Here is a 26469-nt window from a genome sequence, read left to right on the forward strand (position 1 = left end):
TTGTCTTAATTTGTGATTCAGTACTGAAAGGCTAGACTTCAGAAGCTAAATACAAATTTCACTGAATAGTAAAAGAAAATCTCTTTGAAATGAACAGAGTTCAATCACATTTTCTAAAACTGACTTGTATTATCTCTAAGTCACTTAGGTAGCCCATCACTGTGCAATGAAAAAGTAGCAATGCCATCATATTACATTCTGGATTGCACTATGGTCTACTGTGGTCCACCAAGCCATTCTCTCAGAACAGAAACACTACATATATATAGATATAGATATAGATATTGCTGTGCTTGTAAAATTAAATCTATATGAAACCAATTTGGAGTGGAAGATCAGAAGCACTTCCTATGAAACCAGATGACATTACAATGTCACACAGGCACCACGATGACTGCCACCAGATAGGAGACCTTTTTCACCGTGAATATGAGGACTGGTGATCCTCAGATAGACTTCCCTGCCATTTGACGTATGGGTGTTTCAGTGTCCATGTTACAAGGAAATGCTAACATAGAACCACAGAATCATTCAGGCTGGAAAAGACGTTTAAGATCACTGAACATGCCTGTCTCTTTCCACTTCGACTAGTCAAAAAGAGAAATGCCAACAAAGCCTTTTTCTATTCTTCTGTCCACTAAGTACCAGGCAGGGTCTAGCAGCAGAGCACATCTGCAGCGGCTCACAGCTGCAGGAAACACCAGTTCAAAGGCTGGCTGCTCCCTTCATGAGTGCCAGCAATGCTTGGGAAGGCACAGCTGCCCTCAGCCCCTGCTTGCTCCTGAGGACAGGAAGCACGTACGCAGGCAGGGGACACCAACGGGTTCGAATACGCTGGAATGTCCTTCTGCACAAGTAAACTGGGCAAGTCCTGGAGAAGACCCCAGATATGAAGTGAATTGAGCTAACTATGGCACTACAGAGGCAGGTGCTCCAATATCCTCATGAGCCACAGGCAGCTTGCAGCACAGCCAACATCATGGGCTGGCTTTTAAAAGTACGACAAAAGCTGCAGGTACCGAAAAACCATCTGGCTGGATATTCTTCCGAGTCCTACCTCCTGTAATAGAAAATTATTTTCCTCTATATGTTTGCGCCAATGAGCATTTCAATTCATGTGTTCTACAGGGAGGAGTTATTTGTCATACAACAAATGGTACAAAATTCTTAATTACCGATAAAAAGAGATAGTAATGCAACGAAAAGGTAAGGTGGATTAAAAAATCCTAGCACCTCACATGAGTTTAAAAGCACTGCTCCTTTTTCACCTATTACTTCTTATACTCTTCCTGTGTGGTACAGCCCTAGTAAAAATGAAATTTTCAGTAATAATTTAGAATATTTTAAGTAAAATAGCTGACTTGACAGAAAACGTAAAGGACGTTTGGTTTTGATTTGTTATTCTGCTTCTGCCTAGGAATATGTGTCAGCAGCTACATGAATCATTTTTAATTTCAAGGCCCTGAAATTCACCCTGAGGACTCCTGTCAGAAAGAAAGGATCTTCAGAGTCAAAAGAAGAAAATATGAAAAACACAGCAACATTGTGGCTGTCATTTGGCAACAGCTCTTAGTTGTATTATTAATCGAAAATGAATCAAGAAGAAAAAAATCTTATTAGATTTTGACAAGCTGCCTAATGCCGTGCTCGGTGAATGTAGTAGATACCCCACAACTAAGGTTTGCGGAGGTTAGAGTGTTCCTAAAGTCTTGCCAAGGAGTCTCTGTTCAAAGCAGGACAAAATTCCTGCAAAGTCAGATTAAACCACGTTCAAATGAAAGATATCTGTGGGACTTTCATGTCTTGTATGGTTAGCTGATCAAGACAAATACAGTCAATTCCATTTATTTCAGTGTTTGTTCCAACAGAAGGTAGGTGGTAACGGGTATCTGACATATAAGCCAGTGAAAAATTATTATCCCTGGAGGCCACTCCTATGAAAAACAAGACATGAATTGTTCCTTGTATCTTTAAAGAACAATACATCCTGAGAGAAGCACATGGAGGGTAAATATGTATCACCCTCTCTTCAAGCCAGACCAAAAAGTTACAGCCTAATCATCTCTGTTTAAATTTGCATTTTTTTAAGATTTCATTTTGCATCTGCTCTTCTCTGAAAAGAAGGAACTCCAGAAATGGATGTTTCAAAAGTTTTTAAAATTATCAGATGTTGACTTTATGTACATTTGCTTCATTTGTTTCAGCAGTCCAGATTAAAAAAATATCCACTTGCAAGATCTGTATCATGGAAATAATACCAGGGAAAAAGAAGGTTCTACCTGAAGAGAAGTGGAAAGACAGAATTTACAAGAACGATGAATATCCAAAAGTTATGTCAAGAAACAGTATTTTAAAAACAATTACACAAGCCAAATTCAATTGTACTACACATGTACTTTATATTACACTGCACTCGCTCTTAATTTCCTGACTTAATAGGGTATTAACTGAACAAGGAGATGGTGGCTTAAAGTAAACAAATCTACATGGTGAATATGAAATGAATGTTTTCTGTACTTTAATGTATAACTGCTAAAATTATTAACAATAGCTAGTGTAAGAGTAGACTACCATATTTGGAAAAAATTGTATATTTCCAGTAATTTGTTTTTACCTTCTTTCATCTTCTGTGATAGTTTACAGGTAAGATTTTTACATTAACAATTTATATATTGTCATGGTTTAACCCCAGCCAGCAACTAAGCACCACGCAGCCGCTCACTCACGCCCCGCCCCCGCAGTGGGATGGGCGAGAATCGGAAGGAAAAAGGTAAAACTCGTGCATTGAGACAAGAACAGTTTACTAGAACAGAAAGGAAGAAACTAATAATGATAATAACAACAATAACAAAATGACAACAATAATAAAAGGATTGGAATATACAAAACAAGCGATGCACAATGCAACTGCTCACCACTTGCCAACTGATGCCCAGTTAGTTACTGGGCAGTGATCCCCCCCAGACCAACTCCCCCCAGTTTATATGGGCATGATGTCCCATGGTATGGAATACCCCGTTGGCCAGTTTGGGTCAGCTGCCCTGGCTGTGTCCCCTCCCAACTCCTTGTGCCCCTCCAGCCTTCTTGCTAGCTGGGCAGGAGAAGCTGAAAAATCCTTGACTTAGTCTAAACACTACTTAGCAACAACTGAAACATCAGTGCCTTATCAACATTCTTCTCATACTGAATCGAAAACATAACACTATACCAACTACTAGAAAGAAAATTAACTCTATCCCAGCTGAAACCAGGACATATATATCTATAATTAATCATTTGTCAAGGCAGTGTTTACACAAAATAATTTGCAGATATACCTTATAGCATTTTGTAATGTATTGTATTATTTTTATTATCTCAGTATACCTTGCAACTGTTGTTTTACCAGAGCATTCCGAAACTCTTGCAGAACGTGCTACACTACACAACTTTGAAGTTAGAAGCAAAATTCTTGGAGTAATTTAAAAAAAAATTATGTAGTACTTTATGTCAATTTTTTCAGTATCAGAAGATGCAATTGTTGACATATATTGTCAACACCGCTGAGAATCCCTTGGAGATAGTATCACACCTGAACTAAATCTGATCTACTGAATAAAACAGAAGCTTATAAAAAATATCCAGAAAGGTCATTTTATGTGAGTAGAAAGTTCTGTAAAAAAACAACAGGATGAGTTTTGTCTGCTTTTCCTAATTTAAAGCAGTTTTTCTTTTCTCTTCTTCCAAAGTACAAAGTAAGCTAGATATTTACCACAAAGACATTCACTTTGAAAATGGAGGCTTCCTCTCTACAGCACAGAAGGGTACTATATTTACGCAAATGCAAAGGATTAGACAAGTAAACATACTCATATGTTTTTTCAGTGATTCAGTTACTTTTACAGAACATTATGGCTCAGATGATTAATCCATTTCACTATGACACTAACTTTTTAACAGAACTGATTACAAATGGATTAAAGCCAAGAGTCAGGAAATGCATTCAAGCGAAAGGACCTGCATTGTGTTACTGGTCCTTGCCATTTCATGTTGAAGACAAAAACCTAGAGAAAACCTCATCATAAGGAGAGATTTCTCAAGAAGAAATGGCTTTAGCTGATAAGTCCCTCATTCTATTTTCATCTTCCACTCGAGTAAAGTGAAGCCTGACTCACATGGTGGTTAGATACATAGGGAATTGTTGCATTTTCTGCCCCAACGCTTCTAGATGCAATCTACTGATCTAAAATATATTTCTTGAAAGAACAGTTTGGGAGAGAGAAAAACCTCATTTAATCTACCCTCTTCCCTCAGGACTGCTCCCATGATGGCTATATCTGTTTCTGGGACTTCAATTGCTTTACTAAATTCCAGGAAGGCTTCCACTCTTGCACCTTTCCCAATGTTACAGATGGAATTGAATTTTTCCTTGCAAACATCGTAAGCATGCTCTCAAAATAGTATGTAACAGAAATACTAAGAATTTTATGGACCAGGTAAGGAAAAAGAAGAGGAACAGCATCTTTAGAATATTTTAATATTGTAATCATGACCATAAATAATATTAAAAATTTAATGCTTTACTCCTGAAATGTGTTCCAAGAGAAAAACAAGGCAAAACTATGTGAAAAGAAAACAAAAGACTTCCTTGGGGACCTAAACTGAAGGCTGCAGACTGGGCCGCACTCCTCTGCAATGGGTAGCAAACAGAGCTCCACTTCTCCCTCTTCTAGTGTGACAATCTTCAACGACAGGGGCTTAATCTAATGTTTAAAATATTGCAGAAGGTACGCAGTGGCTGGGAATTTGAAAACCTTTTTTTTGCCTGAGGGATGGGTTTCGCTCATGGGTTTAAAGATGTGAAGAAAAACATCCACCTTACAGATCTCTGCTGACAACACCACTTGCAACAGTGGCAGGGCACTGCAGGGGTTGGCAGCTCCCTGGGGCCAGGTGCCCGGGGGCTCCCCGGGTGGGTGACGGCGGGGCCCCGCTCCCAGGGCCCATCCCAGCCCCAGCCAGGAGCAGGGCAGCCGGGGGCACCGGGGCAGCCCCAGCCCTGGGGATGGGGACCTGGCTCGGCGGAGCCCACCGCTGGGCAGGCCAGGGCTGTGGGGAGCTGGAGAGCGGCCCTGCTGCGGCATTGCTGGGGCACGGGCTGGTGGCCCTGAGGGGGCTGCCCTGGGGTCCTGGGCCATGGGCAGGGCAAGGGGCGCCCCGGGGGGCTGCCCTGGGGTCCTGGGCCCCAGCTAGGGTGGGGGGGTCCTGTTAGTGGACTCCGGACCCTGACAAGCAGAATGGCAAGTCCATTTGTTCTTTCCAAATTTCCATATAAAGACAGAGCCTTTGATTTGGTAACATATCTGTGTGTTTTTGTCACGTAAACATTCCAGTTCCAGATATGGTGCTCGACAAACGCTGATTGATCTGACATCAGACAAAAAGACCTAACTCCTACTATCATGCACCAGTTAAGTCACAGAACACAAGTGCAAGCAAAGACAAGTAAAAAGAAACGAGTACTGAACAGTATCTTCTCCTGGAAGTAAAGTTACAGAGTCTCAGGAAGTCTGGTTATAGTCCCTTCTAAATTTTGAATTTACAAATATGCTGGCAAATCATAAAGACAGTTACAAAGACATGAGGTAAAGTTGTTGGTTACTGTGTTTGAACAGAGCCTATCTGCAGTGTTAAAGACCAGACAAACCCCACTGTACTGCTTCTGCTGCTGCTTTTGGGCTTGACAAAGTCTGCAAGGGAAAGAAAACCCACTCTGGGGCAAGTTCAGAAAAGATGGACACCTCCTAAGGGAAACCGGGAAACCTTATTGTCAGGCTTTGTGTTCCCCGTTCACACAGGCAGTGATGGTGTGCAGGCTGCAAAGTCAAATATTGAAGGGAGGACAAATGCTGACATACAGCTGGTAAAGGTCAAATTCCCTGAACAGATCACAAGTTTGTTGGTGGTTTCCACAGGCAGTTTCTTTTTCCCTTCCTATTCAGATAAGAACTGAATTATAGAGGTTCCCCAAATGTCATCTTTGTTGTTATCGTATTTAAAACTGGTGTAAAATTGGTTCATAAATACCTTGTGCTTGTTTGGTTTTTTAAGTAGCTGGTCAATAGATACGGAGCTTGTGTTAATTTTATAAAGCTTTTGTTCATTTTTTCTTAGGAGGTATCTCAACTGCAGTTGAATTGGTTTTGCTGGACAATAGCTCTTGAGAAGCATTGTCTTGATGCATAATCTTTGGAAAAGTATCACCATTGTACTAGGTTTGTTGTTCTGTATGGTTTATTACAAGACAAAATGTTATCAGCCACATTTTTTCAGATTGTAACTGAAAACGTATGCATTGTTCTAAAAAATGAAGAATGATGGGAAACCAGATCCATGCATATTTATTGATCTAATGTAGATGATGCGTTAATTCTGAGAGTAGCTACGTTTTTAAATCACAGGATTTGTGTGCATTATAAAAATCTCCATTTATATGCAACTACTAAAGGAAACGGTATCCTCAATCAATTCTATATGCATTTCCTTTTCACAAGTCTACCACAACTGGTCTTTTCCCCGCCTCCAGTGTGAATTAAATGTAATTTCTCAAAATGTGAAAGGCAAAAATGTGAACTTACTCAAACTTATTATTAATGCAATAGCATTATTAACACAATATATTTGTAAAAATACTCATAAAATAGAGACACAAGAAGTTAAGCCACTTAACAAATATATAACCAGTGTGTCTCCAACCATAAGCAGGCATCTTAGCATTACCGAACTGGCAGATAACGTATCTCCTGGAACAGTACCTCAATATTGCTCCCTCTCATTTTCATTGCCACTGCAAAGTTTCATTGCCACACTCTAACTGCATTTCTGAAATTATCATCCTCAACAATACCAATACCCACAACAGCTTGTGAAAGGGAAAATTAAATTGGAAAAGGGAAATGTGGATCAAGAACCAGAGCTGTGTATGAATTAGGGCACCTCTACAAATTTCAACTTAATGCTTTGCTCTATATCTTCATTTCAGTTCACCAGCCAAACATTTAAGGGGGGGAAAAAAAACCCCAAAGATTCAATGTCCCAGTAATTTTTTCTTGTAGAACTAGAGATGCCAATAATAACCTATTGTCTAGAAAAAGGACACCTGTTAGCTCAATTAAAGGCAATAAAGTCACTGCTTATTTCCACAACAATAAAGACTGATCTGTAAAAGTATTGCTAACATGTGGACTGGTCCTTAGGGGCAGAGTCTTTAAAGAGTCTAGTGCATTAATCTTCTGAGTCAGTGTCCTGGCTCTCATCCCAGTTGAGCTAAAAATTACAGTAATGTATTTGTGGCTTTAGGGTGAAATCTTATTCATTCCCTTTCCCTGAAGTTAAACACATTTTATCACACATGCAATTTCCACACTTTGTTTGGCTGGAACATTAGCCTTCCTTGTTTAAAAACAGAGAACTTACAATTAATTGTTCATATATCCCTTGTGAAAAGTTCAAAGACACAGAGAGAAACACCTGTTCATAGAAGTAATTCTACTCTGGAAAAATGGACATTTTACAGACACTTGCAATGGAATGCTTTTCTCACACCAACATCTTTAACTTCTGTAATAGATACAGCATGGTATTTTAGACTTTCACAAAACAGCAGGCCTTTTACTATCCTCAGTACATCTAAAAAGATGCAAATGTCTAGATGTGTGGAAAACCAAGCTTAATAAACATTAACATCAGGAACCTTTTCCAACGTCCCATACAAGGTAAAAGCAAAGCCTGGCAATGGTGAGCAGATAGCAATTTTGCACCTAAGAGAAAGACTAAAGGATGTGGCAACAGAATCCAGACTACATGATCATGTATGTCTCACTGCTTTTGCATCAGGACTTTAAATCTGGTTGAACAAATAAAACAGAGTGCTTCACCAGTGTACTGGTCTTGGCTGGGACAGAGTTAATATTCTTCATAGAAGCTCACATGGTGCTATGTTTTGGATTTGTGCTGAAACTGTGCTGGTAACACAGGGATGTTTTTGTTACTGCTGAACAGTGTTTACACAGAGTCCAAGTCTTTCCTGCTTCTCACTCCACCCCACCAGTGAGGAAGCTGGTGGGCACAAGGAGTTGGGAGGGGACACAGCTGGGACAGCTGACCCCAACTGACCCAAGGGGTATTCCAGACCATAGGACATCATGCTCAGCAATATAAAGCTGGGGGAAGAAGGAGGAAGGGGGAGTGTTCAGAGTTATGCTGTTTGTCTTCCCAAGTAACCATTACGTGTCATGGAGCCCTGCTTTCCTGGAGATGGCTGAACACCTGCCTGCTGATGGGAAGTGGTGAATAAATTCCTCATTTTGCTTGGCTTGTGTGTGTGGCTTTTGCTTTCCCTATTAAACTTTGTCTCAACCCACCAGTTTTCTCACTTTTATCCCTCCCATTCTCTTCCCCATCCTATTGTGGGGGGAGTAAGCAAGCGGCTGTGTGGGGCTTAGCTGCCTACTGGGGTTAGCCCACAATAACCAGGCATTATGCTGTAAGTGTAAAAATATATCTGTGTATTTACAGATGAAAAGTTAAAAAAAAAAAAAAAAGTCTAACAACAAAAGGAATGCAGTTACCGTATTGCAGGAGTTCTGGTTAGGAAGCCAAGATGATAATATGATCTGGGAACTTGCCAATTGCCAGTCAGTGGTTACAGAAGCATGTGCCAATTGTTTTTTAATTTTTCTTTAAGGATAACTTGTGGCTGGACAACACAGATTTTCCACAGTAGTTGTTCACAACACCAAATGATGAAGGAATAACAAACACAGAAACAAACAAGAGCGGAACAACCGAGGAATAGTTTCTTCCCTGTTTCTGAATTCAACCTCCAATACACATGGTCCAACTCATAGGAGAGGACAAAGAAGGTTAGAACATCAGGCAGTCTTTTTGCCCTCGCTTTTCTGCCTCCTACGCCGCTCCTTTTTAACTATACGATTGATGCTGGAAGAGAGAGTGGGGGTAGGTAACCAGCAAAGAAAGTACACTGCCAGAACACTGGTCCTGACAAGTGATCAACCCATCTCATGCTCCTCAAAGTCCTGCTCCAGCAGCCAGACCACAAAATGTCCTGGGGGTGGATGGCAAAAATTGCATCAGGATACACAGGCAAGAGGATGGCCCAGCAAATATCAGTCACTATTAGAAACACTGATCTAGGTTGTACAGACCTTTGCTCCAAAGCAGTGCTGCTGCTTTGGTATTACTCTTATTATGCATTTGCACCTTACCATTTTGCCCCTCCTCTTTGTACACTTTTGATTAGCAAGGACCCTTCCATGCAGTTTCCATGCTAGTGGAAAACAAGGCCTAAACAACAAGTTTTCAGTTGTACCAATGCCCTCCTAAAATCTTCAACTGTACCAAAATAGAGCCCTTAGAAAATGAAAAGAAACAGCGGAGTGTTCAGCTGCTCATACCTCTCTGCCCATCTGTCTTGTGGCCTGAGTTATCCTTTGAATAACTCTAGGGAAAACAGTAATAGTGTATCAATATTTTGAACACACAAGAAAACTGTGAGAATTGAGTCCATTGTTTAGAGTTTATCTTAAAAGTGTGAAAACTGTAGGTGTAGAAAATTCAATATTTACTTAAAATTGAAAGCAAAGGACATTACAATATTTACATTACTCTTAGCTGAGAGCTAGCAGATGACACTCTCAAACAAGTATTCATGACAATATTTTTAGATGGAGCACGTACTTCTGTTCCTTCAGGAATGGAGGAGCGCATTGTACAGTACGTGGTAGAATTAGAAGAACAAGGTAAGACTTTCAAATTTTGAGTTTGAATTTCTAGTGATTCTCTTGACAACAAACTGTAGACTTTGGCAATGATATACACTAGAGATGTTATTTCTGTTACAACATTTCAGAAATTCCTTGAGGGAAACTACATGTACGAAAGCCTGAATATGGAATATAGTTCTTACAACTTCAAGATAAAATTACAGTACCCATGCACAAAATAAATTTATTTTAATCCTACACAATGTTAGAAAGATGTATTGCTAATAAAAATAACTTTCAGACTGATTCTTCACTGTGACCTCATCTTGATACTAAGTAGAAACCAATCACATATAATTAAGTTGGAGTTTTTACTAATAGCTTTAAATAAGTGGACTGCAATGCAAGCGCAAGTGAGATTTTTAAGGTTCACCATAGGTATTTCCTTACCTAACTAAAACAGAATGTGTCCTTAGCAAAATGTTATGATTAATGCAATCGCCCTGACTGGTTTTATAAGATCTAATTATTGAACAATAACAGTTTAAGAGCCCATGTGTAAAAACTGTGATAGAGGAGGTTAAGTTTACTTTAAGGCCACTACAGGAACCTGGGCATCAGCCGTGGTGCCTTAGTTGTGGAGTTAGGGGGATGTCATAAAGTATTCCTTTATAGTAGAAGCATTCAGGTTATGCAAGATACTTCCATAGCCCTGTAAGGTCATTAAAATTATATTGGAGCCTCTCAGCATGAAGCAAACAGAGTTAAACACAGGACTTTCCTGTTTCAGTTAGCACTTTAATATGAACAAACCTGCGTATCAGCCAGGGATCATTAACCCCAGTAAGCACGCTTATTTTAAACAGATGTCACTAAGAAAGGTATTTCAACTAAAAAAAAGTATTAGTTCTTAATATAAAAAATAAGGATGCTCATTCAAATAAGTGGCAGAATTCGGTTTCTGAAATGATTTTACTAACTAGTATGATTTCATATGTATGGCAGACATAGGGTCACGAAATACCTTATCGTTACTCGAATTAGTGCAGTAGATTCTTATCTGGGATACCACGACAAACTGTTCTACTAAAGCATGCAGCGAGTGCTCTTCCTTTTTGTACTGGGAAGTCTATGCAACTCCTCTTTATGCCAATTTAAGTTATCTTCTCTAAAATAAGGAAATGAGGTAGACCTTAGTCCATTAAATCCATAATTATTACCTCAGTATTTAAAGAACTTCATTTTAATAGATTCCATTAATTAATGGAATTTTTTAAGTATCAGTATTTATTTAGCAGTACCAAATCTGTGAATAACTTGATAAGCAATCAATATTTTTTTCTTCATGTTGCAGAGGAATACACATGCAACTTTAAAATTACACTCTACATACTATAATGCCACAAAAGCTGCCATTCCCATATGAACTATGGCCAAGAACTTTTAGAAAAGGATAAGAATAATAGTTACAGATGAGGACAAAAGTCTTGAACTTCAGGGGTTGCTCATTTGGTGTTTGTGAGGCACATCTCTGTATTTGGAAGCATCTATTCAGCCATTGACTATGTTTATTATTTGTATTGTGCTCTCAGTCAGGAACCAAACTAAATAATTAGTGAATAGGTCATTTCTTATAGGGATGCTTGAAGCCATTGTTCATATTATTGTGAAGACAGAAAGCAGGAGGAGGCTGACACTCTCCTCACACTTCATAATTAGTCTGTACTAATTTGCAGTTATGTTCTTTCATAAATAGGCATACATATTTCTTTACTATTTAATATCTTCAAGTAAAAAAAATGCAGACAAGTTGATCCATGATTAAGATCTTTCTAATATTGCTGCTGTAACAGCAGATCATTCTAAATACAAATATCTAATGTTTTTTCACATTCAATTCAATGATAAATGTGTTTCTCTCCCATCCCACCAATGTCTACATTTCAATACAAAACTGCCATGAATGAAGGTTTTAATCTCTTATTTCATCACAGTTACAGCCAGAATTGCTGATTTGAAAGGACAAATGCCCCACAGATTAATTCACTCTGTATGTTCTGTTCAGAAAGATTGATGCATCTGCGAAGAGTTGTGTGTAGCTAACGTCCTCCAGATACGCGTTTACTCTGTAAGCAGTAGAATTGCACTACGGGTTTCACTTTTATTCCCAAAGCATGTGGCAACTGAAAGGGGGCTGCTATAGCTGCTAGAAAAAGCATACAGTCTAATTTGAGGTTTCCTCAGAAAAAAATGAGCTTCTGGGGTTGGGTTACCAGTCAAATATTGACTGCTGATGAGCCACACTTGACATAACGAAAGAACAAGCAGGGACAGATCCTACATCAAGTTCATAGATCAAAAAACCTCACAGTTTGGGAAAGGTGGAGTATTAAATTTGTAACTCAAACTCCCAGGAAAAGTCTTCATGTATATTTGGGCATTTCAAAAGATGTTCAAAGTACTACAGGGAGGGGAGAGGAGGAAGGGGGAACCATGTTAAAGTACTAAGTATATTAACAAATTATTTGCTCTACTCTTCACTAGTAACTTAACTTTTTATTTTATTTTTATAGTGAGGTTAATGGTACCCTAAAAGGCCAAGCTACTCATGTTTTCTGGGGTTCCCTGAATATTTTGATTAAAAAAAATCATATAATCCTATACACCTGATGTTTGCAAATACACCTAGGATCTAGACATCGACTTCTCTCTCTTTCATCAACATTATTAATACATACTTATTTATAAAAATTCAGCAGTATATTTTGCTGCAATTGGGGAGGAAAGCAAACAGGAACCAGTGCAGGCTGTCACAGCTAATTACTAATTACGTAGCTAATTACTAAAAATAATTAATAAACACAAATACAAAACAATTCCTAGAAAGTCATTCAAATTCAAAGGATTTTGAAAATCTTTCGTTTTATGTTATGCATAGACAGTAGTTCTGACATTCACAGTCATAACAACATAGCTGCGGCAAATTTTTACACACAGTTTACAATTCTTCCTTCCCAGGGGGAAAAAAAAACAAAACAAAACAAAACACAGGCCCTAGAGCCAATCAACTGAAAAACTAAAGATTGTTGGGAGCTGCCAAATCTGGTAGCCTGATGGAGATGAGGTTTCTGCAGCTCCCTGTTTTTAATCCACTATTTAGAAGCAGTAGTGAGGCCAAGCGTGTGTTCCCAAGAGGCACACACACAGATGCAACACATACACGCAGCGGGTGACACACAGGTAGAAACACTCAGCACTCAAACACAAATGGCACAAACAGCCTCATCCTTTTCCAGCTCATCAGGAGGAAGGATGGCTTATAGTTGGAAATACATGCACATACTCAACATGGATCCCTCCCGCAACTTGCCTTAGACACTCAAGTCTATCCAGTAGCTGGTACCTGGATGCCCAGTCTTCACACTTGCTGGCACCCGGACATACAAGTGCGAGGCCCACAGCTCCCCTCCAGCTGCAAGTATAGACCCCCTTCTAATCCTGGACACACTCACACATCCCCACTCACCCCAGCACACTATGGATCCCCCAGTAATCGGCCTCACACACTGAGCATATCCAGTAACTGGCCCTAGACCCCCTGGACCCCCAGTAACCAATGACACCTCCACATATACATTATGAGCCCCCAGTAGCTGGCTTTGGCACCCGCACTATCCAGGAGCTGGCTCCTGGCTCCCTAGTCTCCCCTTGCCTCACTCACGAGACACACAGATGCAAAGAGGCCTCTCGGTCAACCCGCAGACCACACAGTCGCTCCAGACTGGTCTGGACCTCTTGGCCGCTCCAACAGCTGACTTGAGACCTCTGGTCTCTCCAGTATCTGGCCCAGAGTTTTGGCCACATGGATACCTGGCACCCGAGCCACTCATCTGACTCGCTGGCTACTCCAGCCTGAGACTCTGACGTAGGCACCCATGCAATACGCACACACTCTGCACTCTCCAGTTTGCTGGCACCACAGACCCACAGGCCCCTCTGACGCATGGTCCAGCTCCAGTTGCTGGCACTTAAATCTCCACACACACATGCACACTGATAGAGAGCCCCTTTACTCAGGAAAATAGAAATGGAGCACAGTAAGATACAGGACAGACTATGCCGATCAAGCACAGGGCATAACTAGACAATGGTGCTGAGCAAGAGCCTGTTTACACATGACTGGCCCCTTTTATCCCCTTAGCCCTCTATTTTTGCCTTGGTTTTTTCCTCCCTAATCCATCTCAATCCCTCCTTTTCCCTGCCTATGGTCCTTCCTCTAAACATCCAAGAATAAGTCTAGCACAATACCATAAAGCTCCTCCCTGCATCCCATAATGTGTCCCGTTCCCCTGTAGGCAGTAGCTCCCTCAGCCTGAAGGGTGATCAGGGTAGCATCTCCTGTTGACTCCTCATGATGGGTTTCAGCCCCAGCCCATGGGGCTGAGGCTCTCCTGGGATAGCCCTGGGAGAAGTCCAGGCTCAAGTCTCTAATTAGGGCAGGGAGGTTACTCTTCCAGCACTGCACCTCCCCTCCTTTGGCTGTGTGAAGACAAGCTTTTATCAGATAAGCTAACAAAGATGTTCTTTTGCCAAAACCACAGCTTTTTTTACTTCAAAGTTTGTAATTTGGTGCTGGCCCACTATTATGTTTTAGATGTACAAGTTCTAAAATCCTATTTAAACTATCCCAAACTAAGCTCCTAAAAATCCGTATCTTTTAAGTCTTCAGATAGTAAGTTGTTTAAAACCAAGTTCAGGCAGCACTAAGCTAGAAGCAGAAGACTTCTTAAGATGAGTAGTCGCACTAGAGCTATGAATAGCTTCTTGTCTGCACCTGATAGCTACAAGAAGCTTTACTGATAGCCATAAAAGATCCCTAGGCTTCACAAACATTACATTCAGTCATGAATGTTGGGACCTTTCTCTTTCTCTTTTTCCCCGTTTTGGCCCTTCTTTTTCGTAAAGGGAGTTTGTGCATGTCAGTGTAAATTCAGAAAACTTCCAGATAAAATATAATTAAGATGGAATTGAACAATTGAAGCCTTAGGAAAAATAGGTCACTGAAATGCTTGCAAATTCAGAAGAGTGATGTTTTTAGAAAATGAGTCTTAAAACCCAGAAATTCAAAGTGAAATTTCATAGTGAAACACTCTATTCTTCAAGACTTTCCCATCATTTCCAATATTCTACTTCTTCCCATTATATCATGCCAAATTAAATTAACTGCTATTCTGCAATTATAAAAAGACAACTTAGTAAATCAAAAAGCTTTCTCCATTTTTTTCACTCTTTCACTGTCTACTTACCTCATAAGGTATTTTATTCTTTTGCCATTTTAATAGACTAAGGTATCAGAAGAATTTTCATATTCTATACACATATTAAGAACAGTTTAAGTTCATAAAGTATTATTAAACCACTGTCAAAGCCTAAGGCTTGGGGAGTGAAAATACACTCCTATCTGCTTTCTTTATAACATACAAACAGCGATACAACAGTAGTATTTTCTTTTGTGATACAGACCCAATACTGAGAACATCCATTGTGATTCTTCATTGACTGAACTGCAGCTCCAGACTGCAAGTTCCATACCATTATAAAAACAAAAAATATAGGCCATTGCCTCGGAGTGCTAAAACAGAAATAGAAATGTAGACCAGGGTTGTATTTCTAAGTAAAAACAAGGGCAGAGGGAGCTTGAGCACTGTACCACTAATTTTCCATACCTCTTAGTTGTTAACATGTACCCCAGAGTGGTTTTAGCCTGTGCCAGCCAGGACTCTGCTAGGCTCTATTCACACAGAGCTGGGTAAGGTGTGCGCCAGCAGATGTTCCCAAAACACAGTATGTATGAACATGCCTGCATCTGGTTTGCCTCCCAGCACCTCATATAGTCCTCCAACAGGATCCTGTCAGGCTTTGCATTCTTAGACCTTTCTAACATGAGCTCACAAATTTATAGAATAATTTAGGTTGAGAGACACCTCTGGAGGTCCTCAAGTCTAGCCTCCTACTCAAAGCAAACCTCAAAGCTAGCTGAGATGGCACAGATACACTTCTCTTGTAATGAAGCAAGCGTATACCTCCAAGTTTCACAGAGATTAATGTACACAAGCAAAGACACTTAAATGTAAAAAAAATTACAATGAAAACTATTTACGCTATACTTACTTCACTTCAGCACATTTTAAAAATCATCATTCTTCCCTATACTTAAGTGTAGAGATCACTATATTTCCTTCCTTCCCCTCAGTATTAAAGCTTTGATATAGATAGGGAAAACCAGTTACAAAATTCAGATGAAAAAAGTACTTTCTTAAACTGTATTTCTTCATTATGAAGGTCTATAAATGCATACTAAAAATATATCTTCATATTAATATTTAAGATAATGCTCTTCAGAAAATCCAAAACTAGTAACAACCCCCTTTCCCAAAAGAGATTTCTTCTCTCTTTAAAGAAACCAATTTGGATTCATTATACATAACTTACACTTTGTAGAAAAAAAGGAGAGGGCAACGCATAGAGCTTAAGCATAAATATTTCAGCTCATTCTACTTCTTGAATCATAGAACAAATTTTCAGTGAAACTGCAATACTGCAGTTTTATAAATACAAGAATGATATTCATTTATTATGGTATACGTGTTGAAGCACACATTCAATAATCCTCCCAAGCCTATCCTTCAGGCAAAACAAAGCATTTAAAATCATAATGTATTAGGCACACTTGATTCACTTCCTAAACAAGAGGCTTGAAAAGATGAAAAAATGCTATTCCAGTTTGGCTGAACAGCTCGTATCATGGCATGATGCAAAATTAATTCTGTACACAGTAGGCTCATTTTAGTACTCAGCGAAACATAGCAACTCCTAAATTTCATAGTGTTAAACCAAGAAGTAGGATATAATAGGAATTAAAAAAAAAAAAATCCCACCCACCTGCATTTTGTACATTGGATTTCATCTACCAGACTTAGGTAACTGCAACACATTAGCCAAATCACATTGACAGGAATATAAAATACACACCTGTTTTAGGGTCAACAGAGAAATATGGCTGTCCCTGAAGAATACTGTACACTACCCTGGCGCTGTTTCCATATGTAGGGTCATCTGCATCTGTGGCTGTCACCTGTAGAACAGATGTACCTGTATATACAGGAAAAGAAAGGTTAATTGATAATAAATATAATTTTTGGACAAACATTTTTAGACGCATTTTTAAAACCTGTACAGTCCCCACATTCTGCAATTGTGGGATTAATAACATTTTCTCTGTATGTTATTATCCTATCATATTTTTAAAGAAAACTATACTCATTTGAAAAAAACTTTTTCTCTTTCCCTCTCTATATGTATATGTAACTTAATTACATATACATATATAAAAACAGAAATAGTAACTACATAGCATGCATATTTATGCATGTTCACGCATACAGGCCCCAAACTTGGATACTGCTTAGACTTCTGAACAACTCATATTTATGGACTTCAGGATTATCTTCATCCACAATACAAATTAATGTTGAAGTGCATATTTAAAATAATTTGCATAAACACCCCCATATCAATAAAAGATACTAGAGGCATCAAAAAATCTAGCTATTGGAAGGCTTCAAAGATCTGAAAATGAAGTAATACTAGAACCTTGTTGGGATTCCAATGATGGATCCAAATTAGAAGGATAAGGAGTTCAAACGACCAATATTCGTATGCTGCTAATAAATACCATTAGAAAAATAACATCAGTTTTTAGCACGTCACTAAGTGGCATAACTTATGAGTAACACTTTGTAGAAAATAAAATGCGTAAGTACTTCACAGATAGAATAGAGACAAGTGATTTTACATTTTACTGTATTTTTCAAGACATTTAATGATGAATCTTTTTCGCTATCATTGCCCGACACTTCACATAAGAAACGAGTAAATGAAAGATTGGCAAGAGTATAAAGGTTCAGTCTTCATCCCACTTGTTTATCCTTCTACAGACACTGCTTTCAACAGACTTCTTTGGCCTACTATTAGAACACAGTGGTAATAATAACAGAACAGGCTGCTCTCACATAATTCTGCATCTGAAAATGGCTTCTCAGTTAAATTAACCACTGAGGCATCACCTACGCTCTGGGGTGTTCAATTTCACATCTTGGTTGTAAGGAGAAGTATGCTTTTGAACTGAATCCCTTGATCTCCCTCACTTGTCGTACTTTGATTTGCCTCACGGAACAGTTTCAGAGCATGCTAACTAGACTCCTTTGGATGAAACTAAACCAGATGTGCTTTAGGAGCACATGTGATTTTTTCTGACTGCTAATGGGCATTTAGTCTCAGAGACCAGACAAGAGCTAATCTGAAATAAGACTTCCCAAAAACATATGGTGCGGACATCAGATCCTCAGTTCCAACTGATTAACTTCATAGATTGGTTTCCATTGCACAGAACTGTTTGCTACTGTGCACACCCTCAGTGTATACTGGCAACAGAAATACCTAAAATCATGGAGTCTCACTTCAAGTTCAGTAAAGTAAGCTTGCAAATCTTCACAGATTTGGATTCTTCACTGTTTGAGAAACTATTAATTCATTTGTGCCACACTAAATTGGACACCAAAAGTTGCTTTTTCTATCTCTACTGGTGATTTAGTAAAAGGTACAGCAAACATGTCTGCATACTTAAATATGGTGTTTCCTGGTCTCTGAACAGGCCAAATACATACAATCTCATAGATAAATATATTCACGCAGCAGATATAAGGACACCTTGATGAATTTGAATATTGTAATAAAATCAAGCTGGAGCTAGTAATCTCTTCATAGTTATTCAAGAGTTAATGGTAAAACTGACTAAATTACTGTATTTGGGTTTATGTGGCAAGGTAAACAAATATGAATTAAAGATAGTGTAATTTTCTTAAAATGTTCTAGGAATCTATTCAGTCATATTTATTTGCTATCTAAACTTAGAAGAAGAGTTCCTGCAAACCACATCAGGTCACTTCAAAGAACAGAAAATGCATTTTTTCCCCTCTTCTACAGTCTAAATACTGTAATGATATATTTCTGTAGTCCAGGCAATAAATTCTAACTTGAAGTGGAAAAGCTGTGACCTTTCTGTCTTCTAGTTAAGCTTGTATTCAAGGGTGAAGGCCTGTCCACACTAATTGGTTGTTTTTCCTTTATTCATGGCTTCATTATTTTATGCTGGAATCTTGTGGAATCACTAAATATTAATACGTTACTCATACACAATGATTTTATTTTTTTTAATTGCATACAACAAAAACATATCCATCCAAGCAGTACAGCCACCTACCAGAGTTTGCTACCCAGAGTGCTGGGCAACTTCTGTACCTTTTCATCTATAGATTCTTCCTGCTTCCAGGAAAAAAGTTACCAACAGTTGCCTACTCATCTAACAGGTTGAGTTCCCATTTGCACTTTTTCCCAGGGTTCTAGAAAATCAAGGTAGGTTATGGAATGGATGAACAGATTTTGGCTATTTCAGAAGAAAATACCAGAAATACTGAGATTTCATGGTTCTCCCATTCTTCAGAGACTTCCTTCTTGCCGATCCTTATTTTAAAAGGTAGGGTATAGAAGAGGAGTGCTTGTATTGCTCATTGATGTGGGATAAAGAAACGGGGCTAGTGAAAGTCGGTATCTCACATAAGCATCGGACAGGTCATTTACGCATGAATGGAACGCTATTATACCTTAAAATGCACCACAGTGATATTCTAACACATCTGTGTGTCTCTCCTAAGAAACACCAGATAATAGTAATTCGGTATTGAATAGTGGTAAAGTGTTCTCTTTTCATCTAAAGGAACACTTAGAGTCACAAGTTTTAACTCAACCCCCCACCCCACCTCTCAAACCCTCATTCAGTGCAATGTGGCTCATCAGATGCTTAATTTTTCACTGTATTACACAAGCATGCTCAGCATCTTATAAGATACACCCATACTGGCCTTCTGCCAAACTCTTGCCCGATTTGCTGAGCTCAGAGGAAAGGCAGCTTGTGAAAGCTGTGGGTTGGAACGCCTTGCGAGAGAAAAGGTAAAGAGGCTACCTTTACCTTCCAATTATTCCTTCCAAGTTAGCATCATTCAGCTCATCAACATGACAGACAAATCACAATTCTGAATATATTTGTACCATTCAGATGCAGCATCATTTTTTGCTGTTGAGCTATGTGTAATGAACGATTTAGATGGAAAAGTATATGGTACAGCTGCCTTGCCGTTTTTAATGTTAACAATTCTGAAGAAAATAATCTAATAAAAAAATAAGGATCTATTTTCCCTGGAGACCTCAGAACAGATATGAACATTGGACCCAGAGGCATATCTTCCATACGTTCTTCACTCACCTACTGTGAAAGTGCCTGTCAAGAAAAACCTCAAAGTTTTGCTATGAAAGCATTTTGACACTCCAGTTAGGCAATAAAAAAGACTTTTTTCCCCCAAAGTGGAGGCTCTGCTTATTCAGAGTACAAGTACCATTCCACATGATTTCCCACTACAGTTTAGAGATTACATATTGGGAATTCTGTTTTCTTAGCTAATGCTTTATACAGAGCTGGAAAATACGTCTGTATGCTCTGAACACCACCCTCTAAGCTTTGCCTTTTTTCTGCTATCAAAAATAAGGATCATTTCATTCCAAATTGTAGTTTTATTTCAAAATCTCTTCTTTTGTTTTTCTCTTTTTTAAATATATGTTTACAATAAAAATTTTGTAAAGTTATGTATCAAAGAAAAGCTGAAGGGAAATACTTCAATCTGTCTCTCTGAAGACAAACTTTTAATGTTTAATGAGGCAGTTCAATAAAACATGTCTGTTGAGAATGCAAATCTGTATGCATGACTTTCCATAGTTTGCTGCACTGTTAGAATCTCAAATGGATCAATATTGAATAAAAAGTAAAACAAGTGAAAAAAAGGTGAAGTTTAATGAACACAGGGATTTCCTGCTTAACTAAACTAATTCTTACAATTGTCTTAAAACACTAAGTCAACACAACATGTTTTAGTTTCATTCTACATTAGAAAACAGTGATTTCACCAGGAAATCAACACTTCAAGTCCAATGACTGTAATACTGATCCAAGTCCTCACTGTAGAAAATTTCAATTTTTTTTTTGTCAGCTATCTTCATTAGAAGATAAAAATCAAACAACACAGGAACATAAATAGGCATTTCTCATACAAATCATATTTATGAAGACCATGAATATTGTTTTGCAGATTATCGGAAATTATGACTACCTCATATTATAATACACTGGAAAGAAGTTCAGGGAAGTCCAGTGTGTCTATTAATTTCCTAGTAGAATTTATCAGGAATACTCTTCTTATGCATGACCTCACACTAGAAAATTTAATATGCAGTATTTCACTCATTTTGAAGCCATCTGAAAATGAGCAGATATGGAAGGCTTTTACTGATTGAAAAATGTTTTTATTTCCTTTTACATTTAGATAGTGATGACTCTTTCATAAACCTTAAAATAGAGCATAGTTATAGCACTGAATGAAACTTGAGTTTTTTTACATTGCAGAAGAAATCATTTCAGATATAAACCTCGGTTCTTGAGCCAACTTTTAGGAAAAAGGTTCAATGAAGGCAAGGAATAGGTGTTTTCTTTCAGCTCTTTCAGCATAGTACATAAAGCATAAATAATATGTTCACTTTGTGCCACAGTAAACACTGTGATCTAGTATTTGGCAAATAATTTAACCAAACTTACCTGTACTTTCTTGTCAGTGACCTAAAAAAAGAAAAGCCATAAAGGTCCTACAAGCTTTTACAAGTAGATCAAGAAAGATGCAACTTGTGGGAAAAATACCAGCTAACTTCTTGAGGAGACAGACAGGAACCTGCTGCTGAAACTGAACAGCATAGCAGAGATCAAAAATACCACCTGCCACTAGGCATGAGGGCTGTTGCAGAGAGAGAGTAACATTGAAAGTTCTTTAAATGACCATGAAAAAAAGCAAAAGAAATTTTTGTAGTGAAGTAGCCTTAGGAATTCATAAAATAACAACAAGAAGTTCAGTTATGTATAGACTCCGCAGCTAAATGTCAAAAAATGTGCTAATTACAGAACTAATAAAAATGGCATAGGGAGCTCCATTATTTGACAGAAAGAATGTATCCTGTGGAAGCAATAATAGAATTAGTCTTCCTGAGACTGCAGACAATATAATGCTTTCAGTATGCAACAAACACAAACAAATCAATAAGGGAAAAAGAAAATAATCATCATAAATTTGCGATGAAAACATAATGTATGCCTACAGCAGACTGCCTATACGGTGGGATATGAAAATTCAGTTTTATTCACACAACAGGAAAGCTTTGTGGAATAGACTCAGGTACAACCAGTAAAGTATTTCATTTATAAAACATATGCATTAATGCTTTATTTTATCACTAAAACTTCCTTGTTTTACCATAATCCACTCTGTTTTATAACGCAAAATACCATCCCAGACTAACTATTCAAATTTTTCTTTGGAAAACAGTAACTTGTATAATGTAGTTGTACAGTAATAGCAAGATTCAGACTACTACAGAATTATGACTAATTTCTATGTAAGAATACTACATTTTGAGAGGATAAAAAAAAGAGAACTTTCATAAATGGAATGAGCAAATAAAAATTAATTATATTGGCTGCTTTTGACTTTGAGGATAACATTGATTTCCTTTCCACTGTCTCTCCTCCTATGCAGAAAATAAAAGGCTTCCACAGGGGAAGGAAATAATCAATTACCTAAAATGGTCTCCATTAAAGACAAAGGAAACTGAAGAAAGAGGAACAGTTATGCATTTTTGGAGGCAGTCGATAACAGAAACAAATTTCACATCAAGACAGTCTGTGGTGTGACGAGAGACAATTGAGATAAGAGCTTAGATGCTACTGAAATGAACTGCAACTCTAACAGTAAAGCTTTGTGCCACAGTGAATTATCAAAGACAACTGAACAGGTTTTCTACAGGCCCACAATATTCCTACTGGAAGCTCTATCCCTTCACTGTAGTACTTCCCACAAAGGTGTATTTCTTAAATAGTCCTGGTGTTGACATTACTCACAGAAATACCACCCTTCCGTACTTCCATAAATTTCTCTTGGGAATGATATTGGCAATAGTATGCTTAGATGGTTAAAATAGGGAATTCTACATTAAAAACATGTCCTATTATATGCACTAGCATCACTGCGTAGATGGAATGGAGATCTACATGTTCATAGCTCTGAGAAGTAAAAGATGAGATCAAGGAAGTCAGTATTTGAGAGGAAGCTATGGTTTAAGAGAACAATGAACAATTTGCAAATTATTTTAAGGAATGAAAATATATTTGACCTATTATCTGAAAATCTTTAGTAGCTAGATACTGACCGAACAAGAATGGCTAATAAGGATTGTTCTTCTGGTAGAGACCCAGAACAGGCTATTAGAAATAATAACGTTAATAAATAATGATATTAAAATATGGGAGGTTGCCCAGGACTGTCTGTTAAGGCATTCAAGAATAAGAGTGACTCTCCTCTACAGTTCGTGTGTGTGTGTGTGTGTGTGTACTGTTTTCTTAATATGAATGTGCCAAGTAACATACAAAGTTGCATTTGACGTCTTCTTATCATCTCTTCTCAATTATAATATCTTTTACATACAATCAGCAATACAATAATGTGTCACAACTTTGTCAAACAGTATGTGGCATTTTCACTTGTTAAAACTGTTGAATAGAACAATTTGTTTTCCTTACCCATTTCAGACATCTCTGGCACAGTAACAATGTATGGTCCATCTGTAAATTTTGGTGCATTGTCGTTGATGTCCTGCACTTTGATAATAAATTCAGATTCAGGCTCGAGTGGCTTGTTTGTCCGTCTATCAATAGCTTGGGCATGAAGCACATAGTGTGTCTTCTGCTCTCGATCTAGGCTTTTGGTGGAATGGATGTCTCCAGTCGTGTCATCAATAATAAATATAGTCCCCGCCCCTTCTCCAGTAAGAATGTATTTGACTGATCCATCACCTTTGTCGGAATTGGAGTGCAGCTGTAGAATATATACACATAAAATCATATAAAATGACATATGAAGTTTCATAAAAGGTTATTGCACATAAGATATAAAAACTACAATACTACTGTTAGCACAATTCTACTTAAGTTTTTAACCTTCCCACCTCTTGCCATAATTCCTCATGTGCTATTTCTAGCAAGTCAATCATTCTGTTCAGGGTCATTTCCACCCAGCATAGTTAATTTTTTAAGCTGGGATTTCTTGGGTTCTACGTCCATTCTAGAAAACTTCCTTAAGTTAAGAATATTCCAGTAACTGGGGTGGGTTTGATTTTAGTCCTTCTAGTAGTTATCTTACAGCACTCATAGCTAGAAATTCTGCCTTAAGCACTAAGCCTGAAGCAGTCACACTGAGGATTGTTTGCTTCAATGATTGTAGTTCAGTCCCACCACCTATGTTATCTTCTGTGGCCCCAAAAACAGCATCATTTACATCATTGTAAAAGGAAACTGCGTAGTATGGCAGTGACAGATGTCTGTCCAGGATTACTCTATCCCTCAACAAAACAAAGCCATTTTCTCTGGGTTTTGTTTGTTTTAATTAGAAAGTCATCTAATTTGCTTGTATTTAAATTACTTATAATGAAGTAATGAACTTTGACTGATACTGCCAGCATTTTCATTGTTCCTAACACACTCTGTGCTGTAAAATACATGTTAAGTATGTTATACCCCTCCTTGAGTAGAATAAAGCTTATTTTGGAGGGGGGGGGGGGGGGAGGTAAAGTCACTAAGTACCCTGTTGTATTAAGAGATAACATGAAACAGCTACCCATTAAGTCTCAGTGCTTCTAAATTGACTTTAAAGAATTGCCTGTTTAGATTAAAAATGAACATGTGTTCTCTGAGATGGAGGGGTGATTTCTTGACAGATTAAGAGGCTTTGTGGTTTTTTTTCTTTAAAACAACTTTGAGAACAGAATGTATTTATTGAGGTGCATAATGAGAACAAAGTGATAATGCAGAAATGAACAGCCTCAGGTATTGCGCAGTTATATTGTGATGTTAAATCAGAAGGGAAACTTTCTAATTTTAAGAACTCACTTACTCTTATCCCACTGCCCTGACTATCTCAGCATTTGCAATGTGGCATTACCAGGTTTCTATACAGAATCTGAGCAAAGCAGGAGCAGAATGCCAGATATTTTTTATTAACAGAACACAAGGTGTCAGTTTCCAGACTACTTTCCATTCTCAGTTTAGAAACCATTTGGGTTGGATAGAGAGAAAGTAAGACTTTTGGAGGTACAAATCATCTTTTTTCTGACTTAAGTCATAAGATACAGAGGTGCTGCTATTTTCTCACTCTCTCCTTGTGCCTTTTTTGCCAAGTCTTTTTCTTGCCTTTAAAATGATCTAGCTTGCTATTTGTAAGAGGAGCAAGCATATGGGGCTTCTTAACATTTTTCATCTCGTGTATTCAATCTATGAAATTATGGTGTTGCACATAATTTATGTCTTGTCCTGTAGGGGGGTTTGGGAGGGGGAAGTCTAATAAAATTAAGATTGTCAGCTCATATAAATTTCAGTGTGACTTTGTTCAATGCACCATATACTTACCTGAGCCACAAGAAGATCTTACTGAATAACCCAAACAAAACTGGATCATTGCTGTGGACCCATTTTTTTTTACTTTGAAAATGGAAGAAAGAAAGTAGCAGAGAAAGGGTCTGTTTTCTTGGCTTTGCCTTTATAGGCCCGCAGGACAGTCTTATACCTTTCCTTTAGAGTAGTGATGGGCAAAATTCTAGTTACATCTCGTTATCCTCAGAATAGTACTGTATTCTATTAACAAAGGAATAATTCACTCGATGTAAAATGCCAGGCATCCAAACTTCCTATAAAGTCAAAATGTTCTCTGAAGTGATTTATTCCTACGACCAAGAATAGTAGGTATTCTGGTATTCTAACCCTGGTTTGCTGGTATTCTAATTTTTCAGAAACAATAAGAATTGTTTTTCTCTTGCTGCAGGTTCCTTTATTGATAAAATGATTCCTAAGTGTTAGTGTTTGCAAATGTTAACATTTGCTTCAGAAGGATTGTCTCTAATTTATGGGGAAAAAAACCCACGAAACCCAGGAGAAAATTTGTATGCCCAGGAAAATGAAAAATTTGCTGACTTTATGATGCTATAAGGAACTCAAGGTAACACTGTCCCAAGCTGAAGAAGATCACAAGAATCTCCATCCTCATTCTCTCCTTTTAACTCTGCATGTGTGTATGTAAAAGCATATTCAGGTATACCATATAGACATCCCAGCAAAAATCACTGCATTCATAACTGGAATTACGAAATTATGAAGCAATTAAGAAACTGCTTACATAGATGGGTAAGAAATCAACAGAGTAAGGAACTGCTGTAGAATTTAAGAAGTAAGCTTTCCTCAAAAACCCCAAATATCATCATAGCCATGGCATTCCAATACCATACTGCAGAAAGGCACATTCAGAAATTCACTGTGATAGCAGAAAATGCATGGAACATTTTGAAAAGTTAATAACATTAGATATTTTTGTTGTGAAGAAACAACTATTTGTACTCATCATCAGTGAAGAAAATCCAGGTACATTTTGAGTCAGAGGGCTTTTACATC

At 38.1% G+C, this 26469-nt stretch overlaps 1 protein-coding gene across 12 annotated transcripts in view; it reads right to left on the reverse strand.

Annotated features, from left to right (window-relative positions):
• The window catches only part of CDH18 (cadherin 18), a 542660-nt gene that overhangs the window by 113460 nt on the left and 402731 nt on the right, over positions 1 to 26469 (reverse strand). For 11 of the 12 annotated variants that reach the window (XM_030041847.1, XM_030041846.1, XM_030041840.1 and 8 more), the window contains 2 exons: positions 23554 to 23848; positions 16797 to 16916 (listed from right to left, as the gene is read on the reverse strand). In XM_030041847.1, coding sequence (XP_029897707.1) covers positions 16797 to 16916; positions 23554 to 23848 — 415 coding nt within the window. The remainder of the gene's footprint in view (positions 1 to 16796; positions 16917 to 23553; positions 23849 to 26469) is intronic. The other variant, XM_030041850.1, reaches the window with a different exon arrangement.

Source organism: Aquila chrysaetos, chromosome 18 (genome assembly GCF_900496995.4).
Source record: "Aquila chrysaetos chrysaetos chromosome 18, bAquChr1.4, whole genome shotgun sequence".
NCBI lineage: Eukaryota > Metazoa > Chordata > Aves > Accipitriformes > Accipitridae > Aquila > Aquila chrysaetos.